The sequence below is a fragment of the Anarrhichthys ocellatus genome, unplaced genomic scaffold (assembly GCF_004355925.1).
Source record: "Anarrhichthys ocellatus isolate YVR2014 unplaced genomic scaffold, GSC_Weel_1.0 scaffold6, whole genome shotgun sequence".
Taxonomy (NCBI): domain Eukaryota; kingdom Metazoa; phylum Chordata; class Actinopteri; order Perciformes; family Anarhichadidae; genus Anarrhichthys; species Anarrhichthys ocellatus.
The window spans coordinates 2,733,179-2,746,765 of NW_022280036.1; the positions used below are offsets into that span (position 1 = coordinate 2,733,179).

The window sequence follows — 13,587 nt, forward strand, 5'->3', positions numbered from 1 at the left end:
AATTTAAAAAAGGGTGGAGTCAAGTTGTGTGGAGAGAGGAGACTGTCCTCCCCCCAATAACCGACCCTGTAGGTCATTTGTACAAACAACCCCATGTTTACATATATTTTATACAAATGTTAATCCACTTGTGTGACATACTTAACTTACGTTACATACTCATTGGAACCCAAACCACAATGTTTTCCTAAACCGAACCAAACTTTGACCATTTCACAGCGTTACCCACCTGTTCAAATGTGACCCTTACATTTAGGTACGAGGACGCGTTGGTCAGGTTTAGTAAAACATCATGGTTTGGACTAAAATAAGTACGTTTGTTACGCAATTTAAATTACAGACGTAAATCAAAATAAGTGAACGTTTACTTTTTCAACTGCTACACCTTTTTACAGCTCTTTAAAAACAAGAATTTGTCAAATGAAACATTGTTTCATTTACTGTACATGAAAAAGAGGGCCCCAAATGAAGGCATTGTATTCATCCGAACTGTTTTAAAAATTCCAATTTAGGAGTCAACAACTTCCTAACTAGCTTTAAGGACACATGTACAGGCACGTGTAAACGTGAGCTACATTCAGAGCCAGGCACAGGCAAGGATTTACTCTGTCTGCCCCACTGACATACAATTTACATTTTATTCAAAGACATGTTTGATTTTTGCATAAAACCCTCATTATCTCCAGTAGGAATTAAAACATCAAATCAGGAACGATGAAATATGAATGTATATTATATAAGCATATATAAATAGGGGTTAATAAAGGGTTACATAATGGAACATTGGTTGGAATCAAAAGAAAAAGAAAAGCAAACTGGAGCAGGACATAAATGATAAAGCTGATAAATCTTAGTTCATTTAGAGAGTTCGCTTAGTGATTGCAAACAAAATCAGTGTCAGCTTTATTCTTGCTGTTTGTAACAAAAAGAGGAATAAGAGTGATCTAACGTCCTCTCGAAGGTTCAAATCAAATGCAAATAGGCTAAAAATAACCAGTTATGAATTACTGTGAACATTTAGCTTCAGCAACATATTAATCATGTCCAATGATATTTGGTACAATCCTTCTGAACCATGTCTCAGATGGTGTGCTGTCATCTAGGATCTATTCTTAAATAATTGAAGAGACGCCAGGAGCTCTCAGAGACTAAATTCATTAGCTTTTATTACTGAGTTTGTGAATAGTTGCAAAAACTTTTCCTTTCTATCTTTCAGTTGAATCCAAATATTCACATTTTAGCAATTTGATAAATGCAGGCCCAAGACTCAATAATTCCTTACACTGTTTGCGTGTACAGACACCAGCCTGTGTGTGTGTGTGTGTGTGTGTATGTGTGTAGAGCTTCATTTGCCATGTCTACCTTTCTTCCACTTAAACCAGATAAAGTGAAAATCACACCACTAATGACAACTGTGATCCAATACATCTGCGCTTCACAGCGAGACCACCTATCCCACCATATGTCTTTAATTGCCACCCACACACACACACACACACACACACACACACACATATCATCTTGTTATTGAACTTTACTCTGAAAGTATGCCTCTGAATCTTCTCCTCCTTTGATATATATATATATATATATATATATATATATATGTGTGTGTGTGTGTGTGGTCTGTACATGTCTTGCACATTGTTCTCATATGACCTCAGTACTCATGGGTTCAAATCCCTCACAATGACGGCAGAATAGAGAACATTACTTCTGACAGAGGTAATTGGCCACCAGTGACACAAGCAGTGCTGTATTTCAGATGCAACCTCCTTAACCCAGTGCGCACGCACGAGCACACACACACACACACACACGAACAGTTACAATTTAGGATTGTCGGAGAAAAGGGCCAATGACGTCGAAGCAAGACTGCATGGGGGGAAAGTAAAATAGAATATATCTCTCATTATTTACCTTATATATAAAGCAAGGAATCTCTTCCATAGGTCGAGAAGCATTCATCTGATCTACTTCAGACTTAGCGTGTGTATCGACAACACTGCAATCGTACAGAGTTTTACATTCAGAGCCCACGCAAAGTGCCCAGCAATTAAGCCTCAGGGTTTCTCCCGTATGGCGGACATTTTGTGATTGATTATTACATGTGGTATCTGCGTGTCAATCCTCCTGTCAGTGTCTCTGCCTCAACCTCAACGTTTTGTGAGAGCTGTCCTGTATTGAAGAAAGTGTTTTGCCAGTAAAGCTGAGCAGCTGCTTCATTTAATTCTTTTATGGTTACATGTTATCTACGTTTCTTAGAATACCTCTCAACAATCACTGTAGACTATTTTCCTGCGATCAAACAAACACAGGACTTTAACACAGTAGAACGCTGTTTGAGTCCTGTGTGGAACCAAAAGTCAACTTTGACTAATTTAGGTTTGCCTTCGTAACTTAAATGATTTAACAAGCACATTTATCTTTAGCCAAACCCAATTTTTTACTGAACCTAACAAAGAAGTTTGTTACAATATACAACGTTTAAAACTTCGACTATAATCTGGGAGGAACCCCATTTCCATTGAGGCGTAATTGAGGATGCAATTGAGTTGTATGGGAACGTAATTTTGCACAAGCCAGGGTTGAAGTAAGGCAGCATCATAAACATTCATCCTCTCAAAAATAAGCTTATTTTACTGTCATCTAATGTATGCACAGGAGGTGACTCTCTCTGAGAGTTATCCCCAACAAACACCAACAGCACTTATGTGGAGAACTATAGAGCTCAATGTGAGAGCACTTGTTAATTGGAAGCAATGGGTCTAATTGATGGGAGAATATACAGCCATCCCCTCTCCTCTTTCTCTCTCCTATCCACCAACTCTCTGTTTATGTAGCCCACTTCTCAAAATTGCGAGAGGTGTTCGGCTACGAGCTCTGCCATTTTCTCCTCTGGAATCCTCAACGCGCTCGTCCAAGTCCTACAACGCCATCAACACTTCCTCTCTCCAAGCTTGTCAATCTCAACCTTCCACAGTCCTGGCACACGTTTAATATATTAAATGAACGAGGGGGCTAAGGTAATGTAAGTAATACGATGTGAGGAGCAATGTTCACAAGCAGTCGTGCCATGTACAGCACTGTTTCAATAATGTAATACTTCAAGTTTGATAATGTATGGCTATAGATAGGTCTGCACTGCAGCCAAGTATTGATTGCGTTAAGCACATCTACAGTACAGCAAATGGTGCGGGTTGGTATCAGTCTTTACACGGTGTACAGTACCTCAGTAACCAGATACCTTGTCTGATTACAGAAACCTCAGGGCCAGTGCTGCTGTTAATGACATTTATTGATAAATCCAATTCCTGGATCCTTATGTGTGTATCTGGTGCGTGTCAGAGTGCAAGTAGATTCATGTGCATTGTAACCCTTTCCCCCCCTCTTCTGGGTATACTAATGAAGAGACGGCCACTCCAGACGTCCAGACGCGTGCCCTACAACGGCTCCCGCAGATTCAAGGGAGAATTTCGATATTAATGATTTATGCTGTATTTGCATACAAACCTAATGCAAACCCACTCCAGATAATCACATTTTGCCAGGTCTGAATTGGGTTTTTGCGGCTGTCTTTGCTGCCCCCACCTTCTCCGCCCACCGAATAACAGTGGAATGTGGGTGACCCCCCCAACACAAGGGGTTTACAAGTGGACACATAAAGAGGGGCTGTAATAGTGCATTTTGCTGTGAAACAAGAGTGTCTATTTTCCCATCCAATCTTTGTGATACAACAGCAGTGTGTGTAGCAGAACTGGCGGCAGTCACAGTAGCAGTGATAGTGGTAACGATGGTCAGCCACACAGCACTGACATACAGACTACAGAACTCTGTTCCCATATGACTAAAATGCATTCTCCAGGTTTACGATTGCCGTTTTAAACACGTCGTTAACATTGTAAATTAAAAGAAAAGAAAACTAAAATGTGAGAAAATGACTTGGTTATGTTAAGGCAACAAAACCTCTTTGTTTGGTTTTCAAAAATAATTTGACTTTGTGGATTTGATACTTACTTAAATAGAAGATCACAAAACGTCTTCAACTATTGAGCAAAGGTAATAGTCATTACACTACGAGCAGTAGTCAGTTTAGGTAACTGTAGAGAGAGTAGTAGAAATATAGAACTGAGCATCAATAGTTAAAGCCTCTGTTGTAATGGCAGCAAACATATAGTTGCTTTTGTAGTCACCGTTATGATAGTTATAAGAGCAACAGTACTTGTGGTTTCAGCAGAGAGACTTATATCAATACTAGGAAAAGTAATTGCTAAGAGTTCACATGGGATCCACAGCATGCAATCCATGGAAGAGTTAACGCTGACACACAAACAGAAACATATGTGTTAGCGTGTGGTGAGAAAGACCTCACATATCACTCGATTCTTTTCCTTTCATTGTGGTCCGTTGTGAATTCACCGTGCCCTTTACTACACGTGTACGACTGCTGAAGGCTTCAGAAGTCGCCCCAATGTAACGTCAAGCTCAGTACAACAACTCATTCATATTCATTCTCAAGCAGCATGACTCGATTTGACTTGTTTCCTTTAATCTTTTTATATGTTTCTATGCTATCTAGCTAGAGATCTGAATGGTGAATATCCGTTGCCAAGAAGTTGCACACATAATAACTTGTTGGGTTTTTTAATTACAATCAGATGAGGACAAACTACAGCAAGTAAGAAAGGCTTTTGTTCCACAGAGGAAGAGCTTATCTATAAAGGTCAAGCATTCCTAGTTACAAAGGGAAGTGTCAACATTACATAGCTTAAGACAATAAGTAGCGCGTTCTCACACAAACAGGCACCTCTCTATTAAATGAAACATATAGTTATATATCAATCTTATATGGTTAAAATTCTTCCATAACGTTAAGCTATGCAGAGAGCCTGGCTCCATGACAACGGACAATATTTTGTCGGATGGAAAGGTCAGATGAACACATGTGGCTGCATTGCTTCATTAACGGAGGCGTCGCTATTATCATAGATTATTGTGTCTACTGTGCCTTTATGAATGTATGCCTCTAGACATACACTCTACATTTCACTGGCCAAATGTCACTTGATTTTGTCATACACAAAATGAAAATGATTTATGATTTTATCATTGGGCAATACCGAAACTAACAGTGAGGCAACAAATAGTAAAAAGATTTTTTTTTTTCTTGATTAAATCTGACAAAATAAGCAAAATATGACAATCTGTGTAAGGGACTGCAGTTGAGTAAACATTGTAGCTACAACATACTGTATCTGGCAGTTAATGAATGTGAAAAAATAAACTGTATTATGTTTTCTACTTTGAATCAAATATGGGCAATTGCTTGCTCACTCTCAACAAATTACTCTCAATTTTCGAACATGAAGGAGTTGTCACTGACCGGAGCTAAGTAATCTTTCTCTTTGTAATAGTATGTTTCAAAGGTCAACACCAACCATAGGTTTGAACTTTCTTCCTACAGACAGACTGTAGCAACCACCCCTAAATAGCGAAAAAGGGTTGTAAAAAAAAAAAAAATAGAGAAATAGAGAAATAAGAAAAAAGCATTTCCTTCTCCAGTCTCAAGGAGCGGCTGTAACCTTAGCAGAATCATGAAAGTTGACAGTTCATTTTTCACAGGGTCATAGATCGACGAGTCTTAAAAAGTAATGGGCTTTTGGGAGCCGGCTTTATGAGAGCTAAGATAGTTAAGAGACATGTGGAGGAGATGGCAAGGGGAGCTGAGGTCCTGCTCTTACTCATCCAGGGTTATTCCCTCCATGCTGCGGAGCTGGAGGGAGGCGCTGCACTTCCAGTAATATAAACGTGTAATAAAGATTAATCTGTTGCTAGTCGGCAGGCTGATAGCTTCTAAACCTGCTTGAAATAAGGCTGAAATCACTTCAGAGCCAATCTCAAGACCTTTAGTGAGTGTCTGAGATTTCTTTGTGGGTGTCAGGGAAAAAAATGTATGTGTTCGTCTTGTGTGTTTAGTGTGGATGTGTATGAAGTGCTGGAAAAATTGAATTTGTGTTTCTAACACATGTGTATTCATGACTTTTTATGTGTGTGGTTTTGGGCTGGTGGAAGTGTCTGGATATCTGTGTGTGTGCTTTACAGCTGTTATAGTTCCAGTAGGGGTTAAACACACTCACCAGGTGCATCTGGCCTCTTCATGCCCCCTGTGGGTGCTCCGCCTCCCAGGCCGTTGAATGCGGGGATGTTGTCATTGCTGTAGGCTCTGAGGACAGACAGCATGTTCATCTGCTGCTCTAGGTGGGTGTGCTGCTCAGTCTTCAACAGTCCTGGGGGACCTCCAGGAGACAGGAGGGCCAGGCCCTGCTGCCACTGCTTCTCCAGTGGCAAAGCTTGGTTCTTGGTTTGGGGAACCAGAGAATATGGTGTCATGGCGGAGGAAGAAGCGGCCAAACCACCTCCACCCCTTGGGGGCAGAGAGGAGTTGTCTTGGAGCTGTTTGGAGTGGTTCTGGAAGCGGTCTGAAGTCGGACTTCCATCTTCCTCTCTCTCCACGTCCATTTGCCCATCCTCATCTCTTTCCTCCTCCTCTTCAGCCACTCCTCTCTCCTCTTCCTCTTCATCGGTGTAATTCTGTTGCTGCTGTCTTTTGGGGGTGGTTGAAGGGGTGTCACTGGCACTGCGTCCCCCGGCCTTTGCAACCTCATCATCTGATCCAGCCTGGTCCTCTTCGGTGTCTCCACGGGAGCCCCTATCAGCAATCTGGTCATCCCCAGCTGAAGCTGCTCCACCAAAGGCCCGCGTGGGTAGGTCCATACCCTGCTCTGCAGGGACTAAATACGCTTGAAGGCCCTGGTTGACCCTCTGGGATCCATCATACAAGCCACCAAACCGCCTGTAGAAGTCACTCTGGAAGGGATTGTAGGGCTGGTCGATGTGGTTGTTCCAGCCTCCCTGGATTTTCTCCCCATTTCTGTCTCCGTCAAGGGCCATACCAGAGGTCTTGATGTTGGAGGAGTGAATGATGGAGGTGGTGGGAGAGTTCTCTCCATGAAGCTCCTTGCCTGTATCAGACCGCTGCTGTTGGGCCTTACCCAGGTGGTTGGCCTGGAGGTGCAGAGCCATGATCTCGAATGAGGAGGTGGAGAAGGAGCAGAAGAGACAGCCATGCCACGCCACATTATCATGGATGGTGACTGAAGACCCAGGGAGGGACCCGGATGCAGACTCAGGCCGGACTGACACAGACAGATCAAGTGGTTCATACTGGGACCCAGGTTTACCAGGCTGTGAGTTCTGTTTGGCTTCAGTCTTGTCTTCTCTTTCCTGGTCAGCCGAAATGGCCCGCTTTGCTTTGGGCTCGCCATTGTCATGGTAGCACTGGGCCTGGAGCTGGACTGAACTCTGATTGTCCTTCATGTCCTTCTTCATGGAGCTGAGGACAAAGCTGTCCATGAAGGCCTGGAGAGAACCTTGAAAGTGGACCCCGTTTCCCATCATGCTTTGGTAAGCCCTGCTTAGGTCGGAGAAGCTATCTGTCCCTGTTGAGACGAGGGAAGACGGGCCATCAGCAGTCTTCATGTTCTCAGCTGAAGAGGCGGAGTCAAAGCGGCGGTCCCCGCGCTCACGATCTCGGTCATGCGGAGACATCATACCAGCCGATGCCCACTGATGTGGCAGCATTGGACCTGCCCTGAAGTCTAGGTTGGGAGGCATGCTCTTGAAGACATTACGGAGGACATCTGGTCGAGCAAAGACGCCGCCACCGGTTGTCTTCCCATGATCCTCTTTGTGGTCAGAAGAAGGGGTGTGGCAAGAGGATGGGCCTGAGGTGGTGGAGCCATTTTGGCGCTCGCGGTGGTGGCGCTCCAGGTGGTACTTCAGACTGGCAGACTGGGTGCCGGCATAGTCACAATGAGGGCACCGGTAGGGTTTCTCTCCTGAGAGGCCGAGAACGAGAAAGAGAAACAGAAAGGGAAAGACAGGGAAAACAGTGAATAATTAACCTGATTATTAGATTGACTGGATATCAAAATCTATTTATTGGAGCAGGGAATGTGGACCCTAGGGTCATGTAACCTCCCTGAACAAAGAAAATTAGGTCAAATGGGTAGAGCTCACAAAAAAAGATGTGCATTTCATTGACTACTGTGGAAAAAGAGGATATTTTGCAATTGCCTTTTTAGTAGGCATAAAAACAAATGCATTTTCTAACTCTTTAAAAAAGGATGAGGGAAGATAGAAAAATAAATAAATATGGAAAGTAGAAGTTTAGAAATAAAAACAACTAAAGCATAGAATGAAATAAAATACAACACAAAGTGATAATGAACAGTCTTTAGTCTTCCACAGACTCTGTGTGTCTGTGTGTGTGTGTGTTGTGACAGGGGTAGGGTTGTGGAATAGGCATCTGAATGTGGGTCGATCCAGCTCGATCCAGCCCCGCCAAGTGAGGCATCACTCACATCAACACCGTAAAAAAAAAACATTTCACCATATGGCGCTTTCAGTCCACTACAAGAGATAATATTTTCAACTGACAACAAACTGTCTTGATGCTATCTGTGTTTGCACGGGTAAGGGCTGGGGCTGAGGGTGCGGCTCGGTCTGTTTGTGTCTGTGTGCATCTGTGCATGGATGTGTGTGCATGCAGTGGGGTCATCATGCCTCTGTTCTGGCCTTGCTTGCTGTCAGGCCTGTGCCTCGGCGATGAGAGTGCAATTTCTGGGTCATTCCCTATTTGCAGTTTATCTTGAGAAGCATAAATCAGCCCGAGCATAGCATCTCCCCGACCACTGGAATACAATATGGATGATACGCTACGATGCAAAAATAACTCATTGAGTATTTGGATAAAAAAATGAAAAAAAGAAAAGAAATGTGAAGGCGGCATATGTGAACCACATGCTTGTTGCAGTGAAGCTGAGAGTTTCCTATGATTAAGAACAATATGGGTCACTACAGGATACACGGATCAAAGAGAGTTACACTACGGTAAAAGAGGGGTGAATCCGTTGTGTAACATTTACATATATTTATTTGTGCTGCACATCCATATTAATGAATATTCTTGATAATGGTATAACACCAGCATTATTCTGCCAGAAGTGGATCTTCCATTGGAATGATACTTATGTTGAAATAGAACACATCCTGCTTGCAATTATAATAGGCTTGGAGTCTGAGCCAGATTTGGATTCATTAAACAATGAACAGAGAGGGAAAAAATGCTAAGCTGGATTCTTTTTTTCTTTTTTTTTAATATATACATATAAAAAGTTCCCAGAGTGGAATTTCTGTTAGAGGGATAACAGTGACTGAGTGAAAAGAGAGGGGGATTGGTGGAAAAAGAACAAAAAAGGATGATTGTAATGTTTTATGTGCATGCACATTTCTATATACACAGTATAGGGCCATAAACTGTTTAGATTATACACATGGAAACCATTTTATAAAAGAAAAAAAAGGCATTGTTACGCAAGGCTGGTTTGAATGATTTAAGTCGGGCTGTGTAGTAAATCATGGATATAATTAGCAAATGGCATACTGCTCAAGTAATTTATCATTATTTAGAGGGCACCATTCCAGAAAAAGACTGCGATCTGCAGACCTACTGCAGAGTTCTCAAATAAAGGGCCACAAACACCAACTCAATACAATATTGATATAAGAGAGAAACGAATAGGAGGGTGTACAAAAGAAAATTGAAGGTGGAAACTCTGAAGAGGAGTAGAGAGAAAGACGAAGAGAGACAAAAAAGGGAAAGAGAGAGCGTGCAGAGAGTCAGATAGCCCTGATATCTTTTATCTTACGCTAGAGTGGCTATGAAGCATAGAGTATATTTAAAATAAACCATACGAGATGAGCTTTTAACCCAATAAGTGCTTCTCCTGTGTGCTGCCGAACAGAGGCTCTGTGCTGATTCAATAAGGAAACGTCCCTGATGCAAATGATCATTCTCAATTCCTCTAACTGGACAAAATGATATTCTAGGAGCCAAATTAGACAGAAATTAGACTGATCTGATCTTTTTTTTCTGCCTCTGTCTTTTCTTTCCTTATAAGAGGTTGTTAATGTTCATGTGGTGGGGGGAGGAGGGGGGGGTAGATTAATGTATTATCTACATATCTAAAATGAGAATGAAAAGCACAGAAGAGTTGTGTGTTTGACACTCTCTTTTGATGTTTACTGAGGAAGGCAAACTGAAAATAAATACAAATGCCCTCAGAGAGCCATCAGTTTATTCCACTTTTCCATTAAAATTAAGCATTTAAATATATCTGGAGAAAGCGAGACAGACGACAAGTGCATTTCTGCATCTACTTGTGTCTACGTACTTGTGTGTGTGTGTGTGTGTGTGTGTGTGTGCGCCATTTGGAATGTGTGCGAACACATGTTTATGCATGCTTGTCGGCCTGAGTCTGTGTGTATGTATGTGTGTGTGTCTTAGAGGGCCATTTGGACTGGCTAAGACATCTGCTCCATCATACGTCAGGGGCCTGGTGTGACATCTGGGGAATATACTGTATCCTGCCTTGCAACATTACACACAATTTACTGCTAAAGGTCATTATGTACCCGTTAATCCACTTTTAATTGATATCAGCGCAAACAGCACAACCTCCCAGCCACATGACAGATCACTGCCGCCACAAAACCAGAAAATTGCTATTTGGGAGTTAAAAATAGAACGGTAAACTTTTTGCTGATGTCCGTCTTGGCTTTGTTGGACAACTTTGGACATTTTGTTCCTGCCAAAGGTGAAAGATAGAAGGGTAAAAAAAAAAGAAATGCACCACTGCGGCTTTCTAGAATTCATAAACATCTAAGTGACACCTTTGTGGCTATAAATCATCTGTCTCCTGATTGCTGTACTGGGATCTGCTCCTCCATAGTATGTTTTCACTTCATGCTGTATGTACTGATTTCATCTGGCTTTGTGTGAACTGTGACAGCGCCATAGAAACAAGTAAAGATAAATACCACAGACCTGTACAGAGAGGCATTTAAAATGGCTTAATATATATGACATACTGGAAGATGAATTTCCATTTGGCCGGAAGGATGAAAAAAAACACACATGTTTGAGAGAAGTAATAATTGCTAGAAGCTGTTTTACATCTGTTTCAAGTAGATGTGCTTAAAATTGTGGTTAGTGTTGAATTGAGAATGCCTATAATGCTATCAGGGTTAATAGTTCAACTGCTTCAGAGGTGAAAGTACACTTGTACATACAATCAGGAACTTGAGATGGATGTGCCCACCCAATGGCAAAAGTGAGGCATTAAAAGGATAAGGCTGGAATTACAATTTATTTTTATTATTGTCGATAAATCCTATGACCATGTCATCTTATCGCTAAACGTCATCCTTGAAGCCCTCAGCGTTACTATAATTACGTTGGTAGCAGCCTTTTGCGTGATATCTTGACGCTGAATGTTGGTCCAAAGCGGTCACAGTTAACGTTGTAACACCTGGTTAACATTGTAAAGCGGTTGTTGTTAACATTGTAACACCTGGTTAACGCTGTGAAACGGTCGTTAACATTTTAACACCTGGTTAACATTGTAAAGCGGTCGTTGTTAACATTGTAACACCTGGTTAACATTGTAAAGAGGTCGTTAACATTTTAACACATGGTTAACGTTGTAAAGTGGTCGCTGTTAACATTGTAACACCTGGTTAACATTGTAAAGCGGTCGTTATCGTTGTAACACCTGGTTAACATTGTAAAGCGGTCGTTGTTATCGTTGTAACGCCTGGTTAACATTGTAAAGCAGTCACAGTTAATGTTTTAACATCTGGTTAAGATTGTAAAGCGGTCGTTGTTATCATTGTCACACCTGGTTAACATTGTAAAGCGGTCACTGTTAACATTTTAACACCTGGTTAACATTGTAAAGCGGTCACTGTTAACGTTGTAACACCTGGTTAACATTGTAAAGCGGTCAGTGTTAACGTAACACCTGGTTAATGTTGTGAAGTGGTCGCTGTTAACGTTGTAACACGTGATGAACGTTATGTATATTGCCGGCCTCATGCTGATGAGGCTCATGCTGATTGCTAGTAACAGTTCAATTGTCACACCATAAATACATAGTATATGGACACAGGAACACATGTATATGGGTCTGCACCAAACGGCAAACAAAGTATATTAAATGAAGCAGTGTCATTGTGTTGAAGATACCGCATGGTATTATAGGAATTGGAGGGAAAAAGGGAGCACTTAGAAAAACGTATTAGGAGTGAGAAAGTGGAAGAAAGAGTAGAACAAGGGAGGGAGTGAGAGGAATGGAGGAAGAGATCACAGGTCCCTCTTGATTCATCCTGATTACAAGGTTAGGTTAAGGTTAAGTGACATGGGCAAGTCTTGCCTCTCCCCTTCCTCTCTCTCCCCCTCTTTGTCTCCCCCTCTCCTCGTTTAAAGAAGGGACCCTTATTGGTTATGCGGCCCTGCCTGAAGTTATGTGTGGCTATTGTCAAGAGCGAGGACCTTTTTATTTTTTACACACAGCTGCTTACTGCTAAATAGTGCCTTGTCCAGAAGGGGACAATCTGGGCCTCTAATTGCTGTCACTGAAGCCTAGATTCATTATGTGACTTTCCCATTAAAATGTGAGCATTAATTTGTATAATGAAATATCACCCTCTGCAGTGTGTTCATTAGCTGTGGCCCCACACTGTAGCACCACAGCCGCACAATGTTAGCTACCTAGAAAACTGTGGTTAATTTTGCTAATGGATATTTTCCCACTCACTGTTCAAGAGGAAATTAATACTGTAACATTAGCTCTTTAACTTTTGGAGAAATTTAAATTCACTTCATTCCTTTCAAGCTGGCGTTAGCTGCTCATTAATCTCTGCGTCGCGTTGCACAATGCAGCCTCGGCTGGCTTTGGTAAGCAACTCCATTGTGCCACTCGCATTGCATTAGGATGAAGGGGAGCCCCACTGTCGTCTGTGAATTTCTCGGCATTGTCACAGCAGCACGGAGAGGATCTTTAACCGTAAAGTAATGTTGTGGATGTAATCAGGATGTCACAGTGATTAGGTTATAGTGATGATTTAAAGGCCACATATTGGGGATGCATCAAGCTGTTTTTTCTCCAGACGATGCTAACGCCGTGCTTAGATAGGCCGGCGGCCAGAGATACATTCCGTTCCAAAAGACAACATCCTTGCTAACTTTTATCACTTTTGCTCCCACGTGTAAGGGCTCCGGATTAATTCTTTTATTGTGCTTCTGAGATATGAATGGATGCATGTTAAATATACTGTGTGTGGATGGAATTAGATGGACCTACTTGTCTGTGTGTGTTTTGCCAAATGAGTTAAAGCCAGGCCTAGCTTGAGGTCTCCGCTTCCTTCGTGATAAAATATGGCCCTCATGGGTGTCCTTACTGGACTACTCAAAGCAGACATAACTCAGCTCTCTCACCACCAGATAACAGATGCCCCCAGAAAACCACCGCTATCCCCAGCTACTGTGGATGGCCTGGCCGTGACCTGGATGTGCTGTTCAACATAAGGATCCTAATTATGTGAGCGTACACCAGACGTGTTAGCGTGCTGCAGTTTAAAGCTTTTCCTCTAATTCCTTTTTTCAGATCTGAGGTACAGTACGTG

At 42.0% G+C, this 13,587-nt stretch overlaps 1 protein-coding gene across 1 annotated transcript in view; it reads right to left on the bottom strand.

Moving 5' to 3' along the window:
• Positions 1-13,587, bottom strand: part of znf536 (zinc finger protein 536) — a 224,436-nt gene that overhangs the window by 62,127 nt on the left and 148,722 nt on the right. Inside the window, 1 exon segment of the mRNA XM_031846060.1 lies at positions 6,138-7,898. Within this exon segment, the coding sequence (XP_031701920.1) occupies positions 6,138-7,898 (1,761 nt within the window).